Source organism: Chlamydotis macqueenii, chromosome 1 (assembly GCF_036417535.1).
Source record: "Chlamydotis macqueenii isolate bChlMac1 chromosome 1, bChlMac1.mat, whole genome shotgun sequence".
In the NCBI taxonomy this organism is placed as follows: Eukaryota; Metazoa; Chordata; class Aves; order Otidiformes; family Otididae; genus Chlamydotis; species Chlamydotis macqueenii.
In genome coordinates this window covers 74,211,626-74,234,706 of record NC_141556.1, presented here as the reverse complement: position 1 = coordinate 74,234,706, position 23,081 = coordinate 74,211,626, and the positions used below count along the sequence as shown (strand labels likewise).

The window sequence follows — 23,081 nt, the reverse complement described above, 5'->3', positions numbered from 1 at the left end:
CCGAACAAATATTTAAAAATGCTACATAAATAAGATTACAAAGAAATCTGTAAAACTTAACAGAAAATATCAAAATATTTCAAATAATTGTTTAGAAACCTCAATACAAGAAAAAAGAGCTACAAGGAGAGTCACACAATGTTTTGGAACATACCCGCCTTCTACAGAACCTATGAGGCGATCCTCCCTTAGTAATGAATAACACAAAAAAATGAGAAGAGAATCATCCACTTACTCAAAGTAGCTATTCACTTACATCTCACAGATGTACTGATTTTGTTTTAAACAAACGTATGTGGTTCTATGTAAGCAGTTCAGGTAGTTAGAAATTTGTATTAAACTAGAATGTATTTCTGAATAGCAAATCATCCACATTTGTTACTTCAAAATACCTCAATAAAACATTTCGACAGAAGTAGTACATAACCTATTAAAAAAAAAAAAGTTGCAAGAACACACTCCAAAATTTAAACAAAGAATTAAGAACACTATTTTTATTACACAGTCTATTCAGGATAACAAAACATGGCATTTTTAGTCCTAGATAGGTTCTTCAAAAACCTGTAAATCTACAAAGCCCTTTTCTTGCTTAGGAAGTGGTTTAGGTTTAAGTTACCACTTTTTAAAGGCTACTACATGCACACCATTTCATACAGTTGAACTAAGGCTAAATTATGCACCAATTCCGTTTTTCAAAACGGAAAGTTTTTACAATTGTACATGGAATTTTCACCTTGATTAAAGCTATTCCAATGTTTCTGAATGTGACTTCTGTAAAAACTTAAGATAAATACATGATGGTAAAGTACTAAACTTACACATGCATCATTACAGAGACTAAATAGCATTAATTTTTGCTCTGTTTCTTATAACACCAACGGTAGTAATCACTTGAGTGCTATGCACATTACAGTTACTTCCTCCACTTTTTTCTTAATGCTTTAGTAATATATTAAAATTTAAAGAATTTGTGTATTTAAAAGCTATTAAAAGTGCAACATTTCCAGTAAGTTTTCAGATCTAAAAATTACATGTGTTTAAACAGAAAGTAATAGGGAACGTTTAAATTACTACAAGCTAAATTCTCACTTTAGTAGATCAGAAATATAAGTATAAAATGCCTTACCCTTTGTTCCAGAGCTGACTGAGTCTGCTGTCTTAAAAGAGTTTTAAATGGCCCCCCTTCTTTTCCAGCACTCCCACTGCCCATTCCTGAAGAGCATCAGTACAAATGACAGTCAAAGAAACATATATTATAATTTGTAATCAAACTTTGATTTAAAAATATAAAGCCATTGAAAACAGTCAAGTTATCCCTATAATTTTAATTTTCAGAAAAAAAAAAATCCTGAGCACCACAGTTTAATTTGGGTTAAGGGGCAGGAAGCGGTTTGGTTTTCACATGACCAGCAGTGGAGTTTTCTAGTATTTGGACAAAAACTTTCTGATCTAAGATCTTTTGCTGCTGTCAACGTGAATTAAAAAAAAAAAAACCAAAAAAAAAAAACCAAAAAAAAAAAAAAAAACCCAAACAAAACCCAACCTCAAAACACAAAGACCTGGGTTTGGAATTCTTTCCTAGCACATAATCACTTTTTTTTTTTCTTGTTACTACTGGGAGTTTTGTCTATGATTTCAATATAGTTCTACCTTCTCTGCTTTTCATAGAAAGTTTCTACATAATCAGACTTTCAGCCCTTATGGAAAAAGGGCTACAAAGTCACCATTAATTCCACACTGTTGAACAATGTCTCTCCGCCAGATTACTCTATAGTCAAGTATCTCTCTCTACTGTCATTATTAGTTTAAAAAACAAAACAAAAAAAAAAAAAACAAAAAAAACCCAAAAAACCCCAAATTTACGGCTTTCTGAGAGTTTCAGAGTAATTAAATAACCCTTCCTAACCACTGGGAGGAGATTGTACACATATATATAGCAGTAGCTATACAATGCATGATTGGAACTAAAAGGAAAATGTGCAAATGCACAGCCTTTGATTTAAAATGTAAACTCTGAAAAAAATTACCAATTATTGTTACTTTATTTAATATCTGTGCAATTAAATATTCATTCATTCAAATAAGCTAAAGACTACTGCTCAGCATTTAAAATTGCCACACTTATTTGATTACTGTATTTGCACACACATAACCTGCAGAGTATCTGTATATGAAAATAAGAAATAAACTCCATTTTTGCACAATATGAGTAATTCTCTTTCCTTCTTTCATGGATTTTACTCCCACCCCTATCCTCCAATACAGGAGCTTTTCTGAAGAGATGAAAAGTTTGTCAGATACATAAATATCTTTGCTATTGAATTATTTGTTATCAAGGAACTGTACTCTTATCTGTGTCGAGTTGCAGGTTATCTGTATGACAGTAAGTTATTTGCTCTATGGTTAGCAATCACAAAAATAAAAAACAAACACATACCAAGATTGTGTTTTTCCTAGAGTAAACACAATGCTGGTGAATCAGATTTTCTTGGTAATATTTCATGCCTAAAAACATACTACCATTGGTATTTCTTGTATCTAAAAACCATCAGTGCTAACTCGACAAAGCAAAAAAACCACCTAAGTTGCATAGAAAAGCACAGGATAAAGAACAAAAAAGTGTCAGGAGCAAGATGAAATACAAACACTACAATTGCAAACAGTTACGAATGAAGCCAAGATTTTCTTTTACAGAATTTATAACTAATTTAACACAATTTGATGCTAATGTCCTTTTTCTTCTGACCAAGCATCTAATAAACACAAATGAGATTGTACATACACATTAAAATGCAGTTACTTGTTTTAAACAAAGGCTGGGAGATCTGGAAATAATACCAGACTTAATAATATATGTTAATTCACTCCCAACATTTTCAAAAAATTACTAGGCTATCACTACCATATAATTATATATAAAAGTACTATAATTTTTAACAAATATTTTTAGCTGTTCTTGGATAAGGAAACAGAAATATTAGTATCTGTATAGTCCCATTAAACAAGATGAAATTGCTTTTACTATTTGGCATTGATTGTAAACATCATTGTCAGGGACTATACAATATTAAATACAGACAAACAGTGTAAATACTGGACATGGAACAAACTCAAAAAATACAAACTAATAGTTTCTACAGAAAAAGCAGTAGTAATATCAACTATTTAATTTAAATATATGAAAATAATGCATGTCAGTGAAATGGAAAAGGAGGTTGTATAAATAAAAAGTCTGTACATGCTTTGTTTGAAAGATTAACTTACAGAGTTGCTAGCCATCTGATAGCCATTATTTCAATAACTTATGAATGAATTAATGAGCAAGTGCTTGTTCCGTGCAAAACATAGGAACAAAGGGAAGGGAATTAGGGGGATTTTAAAAAATAAATTATTTTAGTCCAATTACCAAAGGAAGTTTTGTAAGGGAAAAGTATAAAGTTCTGTAGCATAAGCTACATGTTTCAAATCCTCTAAGAAGTTCTGAAGCTGTTTGAAGCTTCTGGGGTAGAGGTGAGAGATGGTATAAATAGTCATGTAGCCAGCAGTTTTCAGAGGCTAACTGAGCAAAAATACAGGGTTATAGAAGGCTGTGTGTTAAATGCCCCCATATCAAATAACAACAACATTTTCTTAAAAGTTTGTTTAACAGGCCATAATAGATTGATCCTACCAGAAGCAGCCAGAAGCAGCTCTTCAGTGAAAGAAACACTTTTCCTCAGAACAACTGGGCTGACATGGCTAGAGTGTAGAGGGTTAAGGCTAGACCCAGAGAGGAGAAGACAGGACTTTTTAAGATGTGGGGAATCACAAGAGAGTGTAGGGGAGCTGGGAAACAGGAAAATCCTAGGTCCCTGCGGGAAAGGTGCTGTGGAGGAAAGTAATAGAGACAAAGAGATGTAGATTCAGAAGATGACTAAAGAAACAGACGGAAGAAATCAAAATGAAGTGCTTTTTTTTTTTTTTTCCAAATGAACTAGCACTTATTGCTAAATTATTTCTCAACACACAAAGAAATGGAATGACAATACAGCTCTACAATGTGAATGAGAAGCAGGTTCTCAAAAATCATGACTTGATTAAATTTATTCTGAATTTTTTTTAAAACCATGGTAATCTAACATTTATTTTAAATTTTATACAAAATTTTATAACAAATGCTACAGAGTAAAGGCTAAATAAGTCTTCTCACATATTTAATCTGATTACTTTCATTATTTAGGCATAAAGTTATTTTCCAGAGAAGTCATGGATTTGTTTTATGATTTTTGGAGTCATCAGTCTTGTAGAATTCTAAGTTCCCACAAAGAAAAGGAGTTCCCACCTTCTCAATTTCCTCCAAACATATACTATGTCATACCAAAATGTGTTACCCAGTTAAAATACGTCATGCTTTTTGTCTGTTTGATATTCTGTTAGTTTGCATTGGCATAATATATCACTATTCATAGAAGTCACCTAACTTCAAACCAAAACAAGCTTTCTCAGCACAAAATTATTTCCCCTCATATTTAGACCAGATATAGAACAGAACGGATAACACAATCACAATTGTATTTTATAAAAGATATTACAGTAATATACTTGTGATTTGGAGCTACTGAAAAGTAGATGCTTAAGCAGATGCAAGTTTCAATTTACTAAATTATTCACGTTGTGAAATTGTGGTATCTGCACTCTTTTTCCAAGTCAGTCTCCATCTCAAACGCATGAACACACTAGCTACCTGACTGAGAAATGAAGAGGAATATAATGTACTGCAGAAACATCAAAAAAATACTTCATTTTTCACTTCAGCCAGTCCGAGTAATGGGTATCTCAAATTGTATAATGTTTAATGTGTCATAAGAGATGTTTGCATTTCTAAATTTTTTTTTAAACACTAACATCACCAGCTTTCACAATGAAATATTCCAACTTAATAAGAGTCTTAGGAAACTAAAACAGAGATCTAAACATGAACAGTGAATTGTTAAGAACAACGTATGAATTTAGTATGTTATGGAAGTATCTTCTGCATATCATAAAATCTTCCATAAAAGGTAAAACAAATGACTTGAGAGATACTGTCCTTTTGAGCTACTAAGATTCAAAATCTTGTATGTAACACCAAGATACAGAATCTTTAGATGCAATCAGCAAATGTTCTTAAGACAAATTCCAGTAGTAGAGTCAAAAGCTGCTAAAAAGACAGTGCTAGTAAGCAAAAGTATGTCCACTGTTAGTGTTAATATTTAAAAAAATAGCTAAAAAGCATCTTTATATACTTGAAAAATCCCTAAAAATAAGAGGTACCGATTACACAATCTGTTTCAGTTCTGAATGAACTGACTAAAGATGAGAGGGCCCATCCACCTACATAATACTGCCAGGAATTATATAAGGCTGCTGCTTTAAAAACTTGACCAAGTCAGTGACCTGCACCTTCATAAATTCAGAACATTTACATCTATAAAGATGATTATTTACATCACATTTAAATCCTTTACACGACATGATCCTTACCATGGAAAATCTGATCAAAAGACACAGGTTTTCAAATATTCACTAGTGGTTCTCCTACATAATAAGCATCCAGTTATAATTACAGGTCCTTTAAACAAGTGACCACCATAGGTTATCCACAAAACAGTCATCATTTATACAAAAGGATTTTAAAAAAAAGTGTGCTTTTATTTGTTTGGTTTTTTTAAAAAATGAGATAGAAAAGATAGTACTAAGACAGATAGTTTCCTAATTGGGAACATTTTTTAACAGATAACTAGGGAATAAACTTGGTAAATATTTAATAGAACTGCATTTGAATGCAACATTTAACTTATCTGCTTGGAAAAATTCTTGAAAGGGGCTACCAAGTAAAGCAGAATCAACTACTCTAATGTGTTTTAAAATCGTCTAGATTAGATGGAGACAAGAATGTTCTGAGTTTCAAATACCACAATTTAAAACACCATTTAAAAAGCAACCAAACTTTTATAAACAGTTCTGCAAAATATCTTGCCCTACAGTAGCAAAACTCAGGGCACTCAGCATATAATGGAGAATAAACAGACAATAATTCTTTGAGTTGTGCTGACATTATTATTGACATGATTCTAACCACAGACTTAAAAATAAGGAGGGAGGAAACAATCAGTTGAAGAAATTGCGATAGACCAATGGAGAAAGAAAAATGCTTTTTGAAGATGGCTAGTATATAATTTAAGTTATTTTCAAAATGCACAGCATGTATGTAAAGCCATTTCCATATACCAAGGAGAATAAAAAGACAGTAGCTGCTACATTTCTAGTATCGCATTTGCAAAAAGGAGTTAAAAACCACAGAGAAATGTATACAATATACTTATAGTGCACCATATTAGGCTTGAAGATCACAGTTTTTGTAAGACTTAACATTTCCTCAACATTGTGGTGAGAAATGTACTCCCGTGATTTGTAATATGAAATGGAGGAAATAAGAAAAAGGCAATTACTTAGGACTCCCTTAATGCTCTGAGGTGTTTTATTTTGACTTGAATACAATTGTGTTACAAATGTCATTTTAAGTGTAATCCAGAATAGTGAAATATAAGCAGGATTTAAATTCTCACCCTACAGAAATCCTTTCAAGCTTGAGGTGTGCTATCTGAAGTCTCCAATTTCCACATCATTTTGATAACTTAGATGCCAAAAAGCAAAAAGGGGTTGAATGAAAATATAAAAAGAGAAACAAATTAAACAAAAAGCGGGTGGAAGCGCCTTACCAGTTTTGGGTGTCAAACTCAAATCTGTGTCAGAAGAAGAGGACTGTCGACTGTAGGACTTGGAAGGTGAAAAGGAATAGGTTTGGTTTTTCAGAGGGGTGGAGGGTCCTGATGAATGAGTATTGGGATTGGGATCTTCATTGAAGGGAATCCTGCCAGAAGAAGGTGGAAACATATTCAGTAATCCTGTGCCAAAGGACCTGGCTGACAGCAGCATGATCCAAACACCAGGATGGGACTGGGGCAGGGCCAGCAGCTATTCCTTAGGTGCGAGACTGGGGATGAGGCCAGAGGCAAAGAAATGCTGTTTTACCCATTCAGCATTCTACAGATAGATGCTGATAATCTACAATGAAACAATTAAGCCAAATGAAAGGCATGAGAAGTGACCAAAAAAAAATTATATATACGCAAAAGAAAAAATTGAAAACATTTTATGGCTTAAAAAAATCTGGTCAAATACGCAATGCTTTGAGTTAGTTCAATAAAGAAAAAATGATTTCAAATTATATTTGTGTTTATATTCATACATGTATGTATATACACATATATGCATTTTAAGGGAAAAAAAAAAAATAAATGTTTCCTTATCCTATAGCATCAGCAGCATGCCACAGCTAAAAACAGAGCAAAGAGGAGAATCTTTATGGGAACAACTATACTGACAAGCAGTTCACTTACGCACAGATTGACTTACCTGCTCTCTAAAACTCTCTCTTCCACAAATGGCACATACCCTTCCTATAACCATTTTAAAACCTAAATACCATCTCTGAATTATGCTTGAAAGCAATTAGAACTCAAATCAAAACATAATTTCCTCCAATGACTGTAAAATAGTGAATGTTCCCCAGATACATCAACTTATTTTTACTTAATTTCTTAGGAAGTAAGCATGTTGAAAAGAAATGAAGAGTGTGGCTTTGTGGAAGAGACTCCAATGCATTTTCAAGAAACTACTGCCTTCGTTTCAGCAGCTGCACACAGAGTAGTTCTTCACTGACAATAGAAGGTGTCTCCATGAGAAAATGAGGGAGGAAAGATGGGTGGTACCTGCCTACACTGCCTGCCTGCCTGCACTTTGCGACCACTGTGCCTGTGGCCTGCCTCTCCCCAGCTCTTGAGTCTGAGCAGTCTCGTACCAGTGTAGATGAGAGTGGGAACAGACACAGAGAAGTTCTGAGTAAGTCGTGAGCCAGTAGCAGTGTGAATTGGGCTGTTGTGAGTCGAGCGGCATCCATGGCTTGGCGGATGAACCAGCGGAGACCTGAGAGAATTTGCAGCCAAGGTGGAAGAAAAGAAAACAATACATACAAACAGGTTGCAAAGTTATGTTATAAATTATTTCAGGGAAGTTTAGCTAGAGGAGATCTCTTACTTTAAGCAGACTCTAAGAATTTTAATTCCTAGCATGCAAGAGTCCAGATGAAATAAAAAGAGAAGGGAACAGCTTAAGCATTAGCTTGTGAACGCGAAATTGATTTCTTTGGCAACAGGGCATCAAGTTAGTACAGCCAAGAATAAGAAATATTAGTTGATTTTGCTGGCTTTAAGAAACATTCACATTTTTTGGACTGATGGACAATGACTCTGACAATATCCACCACCAAGCTGAACATGGATTATTTGGGGGGTGGAATTTACACATTTTGCTCCAAAGTGAAAGCTACTGATTTATTTATGAATGCTTTTTAAGTTGGTAGTTACCAGGTCCACCTTTTTTTTTTTTTTTTTTTTTTTTAAATCACCACCTATATGCTATAGTGTATCCAGAGGCTCTTTTGATTACAAATTTTTAAAATTAAGACTAGTTAAACAAGCTATGATTTGAAATAGAAACCAGTAATTTTGAGAAGTCAGAGCATATGGATGCCTGCATGACAAAAATGCCTAACTACTATTTTAATGAACAACAGTTCAAGTTAAAGAAAATTACTAATTCAATTAATACCTCTGGAAACACAGCATAAGTAGTATATTTTTTGGTGCTGTTTTTTGCTTCCAGAAATTGGATTGCTCTACCAAACAGAAAACAACTAATTTATCCAAGCAACATAGTAACAATTTGAAGAAGATTGAAAGTATTTTTCTATGCACATTTAAAAACCGCATTCAAACTGTTGGTGCTGCAGTAGATATAACAAAGATCAGGAAATTCTACCTCTCATCATAAAAAGTTTTCTCTGCAAGTACACTGTTTAACTCTACCTGCTCTGCAATAGCCCCACTTGCTTTGTAACAGTAAAAAGCAAAGCACACAAGAAAAGACAAGACTAGTTCAGGGTCACTCTCTAAATCACTGACAGAACTGCCTGAATTTAAAACTTATCTTTTCTTATATACTCAGCATAAACACTCGAATCTGATTGTATTGAACTCTGAAAATCTTGAACAGAAGGTATATCATAAAAAGCCCTCACAAAAATGTTTACTGTACAAACACAGAGTCAAGGCAGAACTAACTATTGGTCGATCACAACCCAAGGATATGTAATAGTGTTGCTATATAAATTCAAAAAAATCATATTAAGGTTTACCACTTCAGCTTCTAAAGAAATAATTTAAGTAATCCAACCTAAAACATTTAAAAATTGTGGAATATCAACCGAGTTGCAGACAAATAAAACTACAAAAGAAAAACAAATTCTGGGGAAAAAAAAAAAATTACACCAGTTATGTAAAACAATGAGTATGAGAAGAGAGATGAAACTTGTTTGCCTACAAACTATTAATTCATACTTACTCCTTCATTTCTTTGGATGGGGAGTTACATGCAGGTAAAAATGTTGATGTATTACTTAATTTATCCAACGTGCAGGCTGTTCCTATGGCTCGCACTACTAGTCCAGACTCTCCCTCCAAATCAAAACACTGCAAATAACCAACAACAGCATTTCCTCTCATTTCAAGCACCTTCAAGCCAATCTTCCTTTGCAATTCACCTACAAAACAAAAGGTAAAGAGCTCATAATTGCAGTGAACTTTCCCTACTCTCTTTTGAGGTCTTTGGCCTCTACTTTTGAAATTGCCAACCAAGTCAGTAAAACAAGTAACAGATCCAATATGACATAATTACGTCAAGCAGCTGATCACAGTCTCTGCCTCCTATATCACAGTCTCTGCCTCCTATAACACAGTGTGACTTGCACAGCTTTTTTTTCCTTTTTTCTCCAAACACATTAAGATTGCAACAACATGTTATTTCAGAGTACGCCACACTGCAAACAAGGTTGCCACTTCTCCTCTATTAGCTGCACACAAAGACTGAAAGACTGTATAAGACAATGGTCTGCCATAGCTGTTTACTTAGCAGGATGTTTAAAAAAAAGAAAAAAAAAAAATCATTGATCCATGTAGCTAGATAACCTTGCTAATACTAGATGGAAAATATTATCTCTCTTTTGATGAAAATTAAGGATTTCCAAAATCCTCTGTTAAAAAATGAAAAAGCCTCACCATCACAGAGGATAGCCTAACAGTCTCAACGTCAATGATGTTAAGAAATCAAGTGGAATGAAATCATCACTACTACTTTATAGAGGCTTTGTTTTAACAGTATCAGAACAGATTCCTATTGTAAACCTCTTAACAGAGGCTGAAATTATGCATGTACTGGTCTTGAAAAATCTCTAAGATTGAGGTAGAGAATGAAAGTTTCTAGTTGAGTGAAAATTGCTATGTATTCCACTCAAGCCAAGGTTAAGACTGAATTCTTTTTCACATATACAACACGTAATATGACAGATATCTATGAAACAGCCTGGATCATTCTCAGAAGTTACAAATTTCTTCAGGATTCTTTAGGTGTGGCCTCTGGTAACAATGATGACAATGTTACATGTTCATTATATTACATGACATTAAACAGTGCTGTTACAAGGTCTTTTGCCTTTTTTCCTCTTAACCACTGCCATAAATAAAAGTATTAGTAAAATCTAGCAGAATACTTCCACATGTGCTACTTTATCCCCTTCACCATTTATGCAAGGCAAGAGATAAGCAAATATTAATCCTGTCAAGTGACATATGAGGGGAGCTATACTAAAAACCTCATCAAAAGTGAATTCACTTATGACAATAGAATTTTTTCACAGTTTTCCTCAAAACATGCTGGCTCTTCTAGTGAAGATACTGAGTAACATCTCCATGATACCTTTTATGTTGCCCCACTTACTAAAGATCTCCATAACATGCCTGCAAAACTCAACTCACTTTTTGTTTTAATATCTTCCTTAAAACACCGCTTTACCTACAAGACATCTGACAACATTAAGAGCCATTAGAAAACTGAAACCACTACCTATCATTCTAGTGGCTATTTTTCATCATTTCTTTGTATTCCTTACACATTCAATACTGTCCACCTCTGTCAATGGGTTGTCTCTTGTCTTAGTGTGCAAGTACTCTACAGTAGAGGTGTTTTCTTCTCTTCTACCAGCACTGAACAAGAATATCTTGGTTCACAGCTGCTGTTCATAAGCATCAGTAAAACAATAACAAAATAATCTGTGAAGATAATTAATACTGTGGAGACATAACTGACTCTAATGACTGGTTTCTCCCGGCATTGCAGGTATGTCCTGCAAGGCAATACAGAGGTATGCTCGACACACAAGAAACCAGTCTTGACTTTGAAAAGATGGGATGAGTAAGATAAGTATTAAAACACACTGTATCTGAGATGGCATATATTTGTTCACATACTTCGAAGCAGTTTAAAGAGGGTGGAGTAGTTTAATTGTTTGAGTCAAAATTCTAGTAATACTGCTCATATGGGTTTAGACCATCTTCAAGACAATTCCACGTGTTTCTCTGACCTTGCTAAAAACAACCAACAAATTAGACAGCAGCATGGCCTCACCAAGAAAGAAAGTGAAATTAAGAACAAAAACAAACAAAAAAACCCCACACCAAACAAAAAAAAAAATTCACAATACTGGCAATCAGTTAGGACAACAGAACCTTCAGAAACAGAAGACATTGAGAACTGAAAAAATAAACATAATTAATAACAAAAATTATATTCAACCTTGTCTTAAGAAAGCCACTTATTTAAATGAATATTTTTAAAAGTAGCAATAGCCATTACAGCCTACATGTTTGATACCTGACATGAGTGAAATAAGTCTTTGTCTAGCCTCATTCGACGCCCTTGGTGTACGAATTCGATCTATCCACTGATATTCTGGGTCTTCATTAACTACAAGTTCTTCCACAAATCCATGAATTATTACTGCTCTGTAACACTTAGGAATAGATGTAGCTGTTTTAAAAAAAAAAAAACATATATCAAAGATGTAAGGCATAAGACTATGATCCAAGAATTCCAAGAAAAACATAAAATTACATGTAAAAAGTGATGCGAACAATTCCAGAAAGTAATCCACATGGTTTTCTGTTAAAATGTGGACATACCCAAGCAGTTTTGCTCTGGGAGACCCTGGAATACGGATAAGACAACTCTCCAGCGTATCAGTTAAAACATGTATCATTATGAAACCTTGTCACTTTGTTCCTCTAGCAGGATATGCAGCCAAAGTAACACAATGTGTGTATGCACATGCACTAAAATGCAACTTAAGAGAGATAGGGGAAAAAACACCAGTTATTTACATTGTTTTGAAATATGAACAATAAAAATTTATTTTAAAAAAAATCAAACTAACAATTTTCTGCATTGGCTACTGTCTTCAATGTAATCTCCACTGAGCTTATGCAATGAGCTGGTGAAAGAAGGGAAACTGACAGAATAGGTAAAGAAAGAAAAGAAGTGGGGAAAAAAAGCTTTCTGTCCAAACGAACTTTTTTCCTCTACTTACTGCAAAAAAACTTGACTCCACAGGATGACTGCCTAAATCTGTTTAAATCATTGAAGAGATCTACTTTTACCACCACATTGATCTCCCCACGTATACCTACCAATAAAAAACATAAAAAATTAGAAGTTGTATCAGAAATTAATACAAAACTAACTTTATTAATTATTCCTTATTATTAGTAGTTAATGCACTTGCTATTACCAATGAGTTCATTTTTATGCAAAGAATGTACTATCACCCTGCTAGAACCACTCAGTTCAACTGGCAGTTCATGTGTCAGCTCTAGCCTGGACCAGAGGAGCAGGAAGACATTTCCTTGCTTGTCTGGTCTGCTGCAGAGATGTCCTCTCAGAGGACTCTCTATTTCTGACCAGGCTTTGAGGCTGAAGCTATGCAAGCAACAGTCCTCACACACCTGCTGCACCAAACAGCACTTCAGAAGAAAGACAGGATTAGGAAAAAAGAAGCCATCAGCCTCCTGACACTGCAGTGCTCTCTCTGCTTCTTTGCCCTGTACCATCAATGCAGGAAGATTATAAAATCAGTACCTAAGTACCATGACTGTCCCAAAATATCCTTAGCACAAAAGGTCAGAAGTACTAAATTTGAGTTTAGATGCCTTGAAACTGGAGTCCTGTTCATATCAAAAAGCTCTAACATCAAAAAGCTTTTACATTTTTTCCCTGAAATAATGGAGTATTTCCATTATTAATAGCCATTCCTTTTTGCTTTTTCTATTTTTCTATTCTGAGCTTTTTCTCCTTATTCCCCAACCAGTAACAAAATCATTTCACGTATTATAGGTTCTGACACACTGAGGACTAAACTTCTTGATGAGTCTGATCTCTAGTGTCTTCAGAAGACTTTATCACATAAACACATGACACTCAAACAAAAACATTAGATTCATAGATTGACTCTGACTATTGCAATAAAGCCACTTGATCTATCTTCCAAAATGCCAATATAAAGAAGCCTTCAGTTACTGTAACAGGAACTGCATCATATATTTTCACAAATAATAATGTTAAGGTGTAAAAAAAAATTATTAAAATTTGTAAACTTTTTTTTTAAGGAAGCATCAATTACCATTTACCACAAATCAAGAAAACTAGCATCTACTGCTACAATCATGAAAATATAAGAATTCTTATTTTACTTCAATAGAAAAAAGCTGTGAAATACTAACAGATCTAGAAAAAATATAGATAAATCTAATTCTTTGACATACAAATTACACACATTCTGAGACAAAGGTTCACCCAGTTTAACTTCCAAAAAAAAATGTACAATAGGAAAATGTGAATAAAATAACAGAATAAGTAAGAAAGTATTTATCAAAAAAACCCTTTCCAATATAACTGTTTTAACTGCAAACACATTTTGCATCAGCTATGATGATCATGCAGTAAATACCATTAATTACTTGCCAACAATGATCTATAATTAGCTTTAAACATAGTTAGGTCATTTAATTCAACCCGGAAAATGAACAAGAGTAGTAATGATAACCACATAGATGTTCTGCAATAAGGTATTCAAGAAGCAAGCAAACTGCTGTAAACTGAACTTCACTTTCTGGGACAAAAGCTGCGTTTCATTAAAATCAAAGGGTAACATATGACTAACTTCATTTTCTCATACCTACAAGAGATTCTGATGAAATCTACCTAGCACTGAGAGTACTTTCTGCAGGGGAAAAGAATTTCATCCTGTACTTTTTGTTGAAGATACATCACATCCTGTCCCTCCATCACAAGTGAAGTTTATTCAACACCCCAGGAAGGCACAGCCCAAGTGACTTCAGCAAAAGTGTATTCTTTTAGTAAACACATGCTAATTGGAAAAGTATGTTTGGGTCTTTTTTTTTTTATCTCAATTTTGCAGTAACTATTTTAAATACTATGTGAAGATTTCTTCCACTTGTCACAAGTTCTACGAAAGGCATTCTGCCAAACACTAGTCTGAACCATTATGCCAGAAATTTTCTCACGCCAGAAATAAGGAAAAAAGCACCAGAAAAGCAGCTTTCCACCTGCCAAGGCTAAAATTATTACACATTTTCTGAAAACAGCTTATAGAAATGAAGATTGTAAAAAGCAGTTTACATCTCAAACAACTTTTTAAAACTTTTAAATTAGCAAATCTTACCATGAATGGTATCATAAATAGGAAACCATCCTGAAATAACTGTAGCCGCTTCACTATAAAGCAAAGGATCGATATCTATGTACACTTTGCCTATGGCATCATTAGCACTGTAGGTATCATGATCAAGAACTGTGATTTGGAGAGGCTCATCTTGTAGCTCTTCATCGTCTACCTAGAAACAAATATTAACATGGAATCAGAGTATTAAAAAAAAAAATGCAGGGAAACATGGCTGAAAAACAAATGCAAAAAAAAAAAGAGGAGAGTTAATTATGTACAGTGATCCGACACAGATAAATCTGTAACTTTCATTTCTTGTATCTGAACAACACATTCACTTATCTTGATTTTACCCTTCACAGACTAGTGAGATCCTGGAACCAGAGTTACCACTGGGAGAAGAACAGAAGAGCAAGATTACAGAGCCCACACATTTTAAAATTCCACAAGATTTGTTTTAAGATATATTCCCTAGATTGTTTACCCATCTCCACTATCCATATTTTTCATTTAAAAAAAAATAAAATCTAAAATAAAGCATCTCAAAGGACTACTATACACTGAAGTTATGATTGCTGGTGCTCTCACCCTTCCAAACTGGTCAGTGGCTTAAAATAAGACAAGATATTTTATGCACTCTGTTGTAAAAATTCAGTAATTTCAAGCATGCACTCTCCTAAATCAACGCAATAATCCATCTGCAGATACCTCAACTACTTTTTAGGCTATACAAAGACAAACATTCCAAAACTTTTTGTGTTGAATGTCACAAACCAAGAATCAGGTTTGCTAAAAGCAATGGGAGGACTCAGGTAAGTGTTTGTAAATTATAACATGTAGTCTTGTAAAAAGGTCAAAGCACACACACACACACATACACTTACGATGGCCTAAGTGGTTAGTGTTTTTCCACTCTGAAACGTGGATTTATTTTTTTTTCCCTCCTCAATGTTGCTGTTTGGATCTTTTCTTGCCCAAATCCATTTTCCCAAGCAAAAAGACAGAATTTTGAGATTTCTGTTATTGTCAAAAAAAACTCTTTCTGTATGAGCAGAGTTAACTGTCCACACAGATCAGCTTTCTCCCCTCCCCCCAAAAATGACCCCAGGAACTGAAAGAGAAAAAAAGAAAACTGACTGAATTTCAACACCACAGTACTACTTTCTTAATCAACATGGAATGTGATTAAGAGATGCTCTTAATCAAGCATTCTACGTTGATTAATAATCTGCCTAACCTTACTATTTTACATTTGGTCTAAAATATTTCTAATACTACCTTCTATTACATCATATGTAATATATTACATGTACATATATTTACAACTATGTTTATACTGTGATATTATCTTAGAATACTATAAATGAACCAGTATTACATATTGAAATGTTTTAACAATTGATTTATTCTAAATATCATTACATTTTTTTTAAGTAATTTTAAAAAATGCAGTAATCAAAAAAAAAAAAAGTAAACATTACTCAGGGCATAATGTCAAAGGACATCAACAAATCAGATCCTGGAAAGCAACAAGCAATTATAGGACAATGCTGAGTGCCATCATTATTACCTAAGGAAATTGGAAAAGAAAGTGCCCAATAATTGTTGTCCAAGCTCGCTACTTTGTAATGTTCTCATAAGAATTCTCCGTTTTCTTCTTTGTCAAGTACATTATTTTTGCAACCCAAAGTAACATTTCAAACACCAATTAACTTTCCTTACTTAAAATCACTCCTTTAAAAAAACCACAAGCACACCTGTACTGATATCTGAAAGCCTAATCCATAACGCTGTGTTTCCCCCACTTTTACCTATGCCTTGTCTATTTTATTATTACTCAGAATAACATTTGAGTTGGATTCAATCTGGCAAGCTTTTATCTTCACAAACAGTCCTAAAAAGCTAACGAGACACTTTAGCAAACAAGGCCTAACTGTAGATAGATTTGCTGAAGAGGCCTCGTGTATTTAAACAGAAATACACTTCACTGCTCAAAACTAATTTTCTGCCTGAAATGAATCTAAATTAGAGTGTCTATAGAGATAGAGGCAAACTCTTAAAAAATACTTACCTCAAATTTGAACCACTCAGAATTCCACTGAGGATTAAGTGATTTGGGATACACATCTGTCTTAAATGTTGTATTTCCAAATTTTACCTAAAAATACAAGCATTCCATTATTATTAATAAATATAGAAACTTAATAAATCTACACCTGCAAATAATTTCAAATCATACTTCAACAATATCAACAAATCCTTTTTAGTGAGAGCAGCTTTTTTCAATCGATTCACATGCATTAGTAAGTAACTTTCCACTATCAACAGGACTTCCAATAAATGTCTCTCTCCCACTTTTAAAATTGTTTCGTTTCCTCCTCATTCACTTGAGAGGTAAAAATATTGCTTATATTGGCTATTCAAAGTCACTTGATACACTCTCTTTTGCCTTCTGTTTAGAAATACTCTAAGTATTCCATACAAATATTGATAGTATATGTCCTATTACTGTTCTCTCTAGGGCTTTAAAATCAGCTTTATTGATAATTTTTAAAAGAAACATAGAAATAAAATGGTAACATTGGTAAATTTAATTCCTAAATTTAAGAAATCTCCCCAGATACACACCAGAAAATAACTGAAACCATCTCCATTAACTGCAATTTTGATATGCTGGAAACACATTAGTAAATTCAGAGCAGTAAGGGGTAAGCACGTTATCAGTTTCTATACCTTTCTTAAAATACAGAAAACTCCAGCAAGCATATAGGCAAAAAGGTTAGAAGGACTACATATCTACATAGATATGCAACCGTGTAACCTCCAGTTATCGAGGATTAAATATTCTCCATACTTCTATTGATGAATACACCTTCAACCACACAATAGTCTATTTCAGAAATCTCCATTTGGTTTCAACTTCAGAACAACTCCATTTGTTTGGGGTTTCTTTTAGTGAGGGGAAGTGAAACAATTTCCCTAATACATCAAGAAACCATGCTGCACAATGTAAGAGCCTTTATTTCACTGCAGGTTTCATTTCAAACCATTTACAAACACCTGTAGTTCTCTCAGTGTTGCCTCTCAAAATAATTAGTACTTCAACTCCTATCAAGTACCTGATGGTACTTACAAATACCCGAAGTTATGTTTTCTAATTCATTCCAGATTCTAAAGAAAACAATGAGTGTGCTGATACAAAAGAAATGCTGCAAAGACAGGCGTGGATTTTGAATGCTGGGTTTTTTTTAAGAGTCTAAATGGATTTTGGAGATTAAATCTAGGGTTAGGTTTTGAAAACTGTATAGTAATTTTTTTTAATACTTTCACACAAAAAAGTATTAAACACTTTAGATGCTTCAGTAATGTCGTGACTATTTTGCATAGGTGAATACTCCAACTCTAAAAAGATTCTGCACTTGCTCAAGAACACCCAGTTTATTTAAAAAGCCTAACACACTGCAGAACTGGACTATGAGTTCACACTGAGCTCTGTATAGGTAAGCATACGTACCTCAGCCAACAGAACTCTGTACAGCATTTGTGACCAAAGAAACAAATTAAAAAAAAAGAAATGGTGAGGCCCTCTATTTGATTCAATAAACAGTAATGCTTTTTGAAAAGATGTTACTTTAAAATTAGCTTTAAAGCTTATAAGCCAGAGTATTGTGAAAACACAGGACTAAGCAACCTCAGTATAAAAAAACACCTAGCTATTAAAAGGCAGATGCAGTCTATGTGCACACAGAAAACTAACAGCACTGCCACTGAGAAGCCGTATTCATCACACACAGCAGTACAATGAAGTGATACTGACACAAGTTCTAACTGAGCTACCTCACATACCAAAAGGCGCCAAGAGACAACAACCCAGAGCTCCACCCAACCTATTTTTACGTGTTATCTTGGGAGTAAATTAGTTCCCTTGGAGCCCCAGGCAGCTATAACTGAACTTCTCCAGTAGTCAAGCTAGTTTATTAAAGCTAGTAGAGGTAATCAAGCACTAAACTGCTGTCCCCTGTACAAATTTAGAAGCACAATTACAGAAGAAATTGTGCTAATTTGCTTCAGATCACACGTGCTTGCAAAGTCCAAAGTATGCATCCTTTTTTCTAATTCTAGATTTATATTAGAAAATTTAACAAGGAAATTAAAGGCTAGTAATCAACCAGTACCTTAACATTACTTCAGCTTTTCATTTTTATTTACGTGAAAATGTTCTGTAGAGGTTTTCAGCAACCTTACACAGAAAAATAAAATAACAGTTTCAAGCTCGATTTATTCTGACATAAACCTCACCTGCTGTCTTGCCTACTCCACATGTGGAAAGGATAGTTCCCACAGTCCTTCTAACAGTCCTAAAAGCAAGGCCCCATCTGCGTTTTTCTTTAGCCTTATTTGTGCCAAGACATTCATGAAACTGCACATCAACCCAGGTAAGCAAATTGATCTTTCTGAAAAATTTTATTTCTTTGCTACGCTACTCTTTAACCAGATGAATGTCCAAATCTATTTTGCTACACAGCTACCCAGACAGCAGAACAGCTGGAGCAGGTTTGGGAACAAGTGACCAACAGGAGAGGAGAGCTGTTTCTCCTCCAGGCAACATAAAAACAGGCCAAATGAAACTCATCAGAGAGCTGCATTTCCCATTCTTGTTTTCCCTGTCTCCTAACAGCATGCATCAGAGCTGGCTATTAATCAAATTTAAAATGAGAAGAGAAGTGTTTATAAGTTAAAAACTGATGGGAGACATGTAAAACCACTGAAATATTAAGTTGAATGACTGTCATTCATGTAATAAAATACAACTGTATACTACTTCAGCTCCATTGAAAAGCACAATACATTTTCACTTTATTACCAATTTACTGTCCCACTAAGGAATGCATTTAGTGTCTAATGCCAATTAAATTTTTAGGCACCAAACCAAATCAGGACTTACATACCCAAAATCTATTTTGACATTTATACTATCAGATTTTTCAGTTTATACAGTTCTAGAAAGACATTCTGTCTTCCTACCTTAATTTCAGTATTACACCAACCTCAGTTACTATTTGTGGTACAAGCATGCATTTACATAAGCATTTCATTTTAAACACTTTTTCGCTTTTTCTGAGAGTATGATTTCTGAATCTATGGAATGTTACTGAAATGTTTTAAGTTCTTCATATTGGAGATACCGAATTATAAAACAGGGGTATCATGTCAACTTATTTTACAATCCCTTCTTCAGAAACACCCCATATATTGCCTGTTAACTACATGATTGCAAGGAAGGTTGAAGTTACATAATTTCTGAGCAATAGAGTGATTTAAACATGTAAAAAATATTAAATATTTGTTCAGTAAAAATACTCTTCCAAAATACTTCAGTATTTCAAATACTTCAAACAGGAAGATGAATATTGGCATTAAAAGTAAAGCCTGAACAACGCTCTGCGCTTCATATATTCAGAGATACAAATGACTTAACGCGCTTTCAGTACTTCCACATCCTGCTTGCAACACATCTATCGACTCCTGAAATGGATTCCATTTGGCTGGCGTATCAACAAGAGCCATTCGTTAACAACCTTCAGCCAAGACAGGCTGAAAAAACGCCACTCAGATTCTACCTGGCTGTCAGCTAAAAACCACGCCCAAGGGTAAACCTGAAGCTGCTCTGAAAGCATCCCCGCCGACACGGGCTCAGGGTGGCTCCTTGCCATTTTCGCAGCCCTTCTGCAGGGCACGCTCGCCCACCTGGCCCTGGCCGGGGCTGGCCCACCCTCCAGCCAGCACAACGGCTCTCTGGCCGAGCCCGGAGGCACGATGCGGGTCCCAGGACGGGACAGCCCAAGGGAGCGGCGGCCGGCGGCGTCCCCACCGGCCCTCGGCAGCACCTGTCCCCGCCGCCCGGCCAGCGGGGGGCGCCCCGCGCAGCCGCGGTAAGCGCGCCCCTCCCGCCCGCCCGCCCGCGCGGGGGCGCCGCGGCGGGGCCCGGCAGGTGCTTCAGGCGCGCGGGCCACAGGCGTGCCGCCGCCGCCGCCGCCTTCCTCCTCCCTCCTCCCCCGTCCCCCCCCGCCCGCGGGGGCACGGCACCCCTCCCCTCCTGCAAACCTCCACAAAGGCGTCGGTCAGGTCACTGGCGCGGTCCATCACCGGCAAATGGCGCCCTGCCACGATCTTGACCTTCAGCTTCCCCGGCATCTTCCTCCGCCTCCCCCCGGGCTGCAAGGAGAAAACAACAGCGCGTGTCCCATGGAGCGGCACGGCACGGAGGGGGTGGTGGGGCAGCGGGCGCGCATGCGCCGCCTGCCCATGCCCGGCGCCGCTGCCGGGACCCGGCGTCGCAACGGCCGCGGGGCACGCGCGCCGTGACGCAACACGGCGGGGTGGGAACGGGCAGCTGCGCGCATGCGTTACTTACTGGGTCACTGCTGCAAACGGCTGACAAAACGGGCGTAGGGAAGCGGAGACGGGAGGTGGCAGCCCTCCACCTCTTTCCGCCGGCGGCAAGGCCCCCGGGCTGCCCCGCCGCGCAGCTCGGCCCTGCCGGTATCGCCCCACCCCTACGCCAAGATGGCGCCGCGGGCACGGAGACCCCGCTGGAGGTCGAATGCCGACTCTTCGATGGGTTCCGTGCTAGCGCTGCGGCGGCGCTTTCAAGGGAAGTCAGGGTGCTTAGAACGCCGAATCATCGATGGCCGGGTCTGCGGACGGCTGGGCCGGGCCGGGGCCGCCTCCGGCCCCCTCGCAGCTGGGCCGGGGTCACGTCACGCTTCGCTTCTTCTCCCATCCAGCTTTGTGTCTGCGGCTCTGCAGGGCCCGGGGCCGGGTGTCGCGCTAGGCGTGCCTAGCCCTCAGGCTGGGCTGCTTGGCGTCCTTGGCCGCCGTGGAGGCCCCGGCCCGGCCCGTAGGGAGAGCCCTGCCAGCGGCTCCGGTGGCTTGGGCCTGCTCTGCCTCCACCCTTCCCAGAGGAAGGAGTTGATCCAGTCTCGGGCTTGAGGGGCCATTAAAAGAAGGGGAGATGTGGAACGTGTGCATCTCTGGGCAGTTGATGGGAGAGTCCTTTAAAGGATTTAAACCAAACCTTAGGGGTTTGGGGTTTTTTCATAAATCAAAGACAAACATTTGCTGTATTTGAGGGATTATGAATAGATTAAATGGAATTTAGTTATCAGAAATAGGATTTGATATGGTTCTTGTAGCCAGGTTTTGACTTCTTGATGCCTGAAAAGCTCTTTGTTTAGGAAATAATGCTGTGGAAACTTGGGGCAAACCAAAGGAGCCAGGCTGGCCAGAAGTTACATCAGGTGCGTGCCTACAAGTGGGAGCCTGGGAGTATGGAACCAGGTTGTGTGAGAATTTGTGGGTCATAGGTTTCACTGCTGGCATGGTCATGAGCAGGAATATAAAAGGACCCTTGTGTTTTGATTAAGCAGTTGCCAGATGTTGAGCCAAATATTAGATCTGGTTGGATTATTTTTCTTTCTTTGTAATCTTACAGAAAGACTAAATAACGTTATGGGCTGGAATGTGATACTGCAAACGGAAACCATATGAACAGAATACAGTAGTGTGAGGCATAGCAAGGTAATGTATAGAAGATCTTCAGCCATCTGTCCTCCAGTTGGCTGTATTTAATCTCACTAGTACAGCACTTCCTCTCTTTAGCTTGTTTTGAACTTATCTTTGGAACAATTCATACTGTTGCTAGTATTCATGATATCCAAGGAGTTTGTAAACAGGTGTTATAAATGAGTTGAGTCCCAAAACAGGATTCCAATTATAGTTTCCAATTTATTGAATAGAAACAAGCAAACAGCGCTGGGTGCACAGGGAGTCCTCGCTCCACCAAGACGCACACCCCTTTGTTTATAGTTACAGTATTTATAACCTCTCCCGGTCCCCCCATCGTGCCTGTCTCCTTTTTGGGAGCTCGCAATCTACACTCCATTGGTTACTTACACAATTCGTCGCAGGTACTCATTGGCCAAGAGCGTATCACTAGCCTCTATACAGGTGTTAATTGGCTAAAAGTACAGAAGCGGCTGGTCCCATATTTGGGGTTGTCTACGTGCCGGTGGTCATCAGCCCCCAGCCCGCCTTTCCCGCCTTTTGTTCGCTCCATTGTCAAGTGTCTTTCTTATGCAAACAGCGCTGTTAAGCAGGTAAAATCCTTAATTATGTCAAACTGCTAAGGCAGGAGTGAATCCTGCCAAACACATTTTTAATAACTTAAATAAACTTCCCAAATACGTTTATAACTTTAAACAAAACTTATAGAACTATATACATATCTTCCTGTGGCTATATAAGAACAAACAGGATAATTAAAGATTCCATTTACAAAGAGGGTCACATTTCACCATGCAACCCTAGT

General features: G+C 36.8%; 1 protein-coding gene across 16 annotated transcripts in view; it reads right to left on the bottom strand.

Moving 5' to 3' along the window:
* Positions 1–21,254, bottom strand: part of C2CD5 (C2 calcium dependent domain containing 5) — an 80,034-nt gene extending 58,780 nt beyond the window's left edge. For 12 of the 16 annotated variants that reach the window (XM_086756644.1, XM_086756662.1, XM_086756683.1 and 9 more), the window contains exons 1-9: positions 21,126–21,254; positions 20,816–20,926; positions 16,782–16,868; positions 14,711–14,882; positions 12,560–12,655; positions 11,848–12,003; positions 9,484–9,682; positions 6,741–6,892; positions 1,127–1,212 (exon numbers count right to left, since the gene is read on the bottom strand). In XM_086756644.1, coding sequence (XP_086612770.1) covers positions 1,127–1,212; positions 6,741–6,892; positions 9,484–9,682; positions 11,848–12,003; positions 12,560–12,655; positions 14,711–14,882; positions 16,782–16,868; positions 20,816–20,905 — 1,038 coding nt within the window. In that variant the 5' untranslated portion in view covers positions 20,906–20,926; positions 21,126–21,254. Of the gene's footprint in view, positions 1–1,126; positions 1,213–6,740; positions 6,893–7,882; positions 8,008–9,483; positions 9,683–11,847; positions 12,004–12,559; positions 12,656–14,710; positions 14,883–16,781; positions 16,869–20,815; positions 20,927–21,125 lie in introns of all 16 variants that reach the window. The other 4 variants (XM_086756649.1, XM_086756676.1, XM_086756717.1 and 1 more) reach the window with 1 other exon arrangement.
* Positions 21,255–23,081: the final 1,827 nt, after the last annotated feature.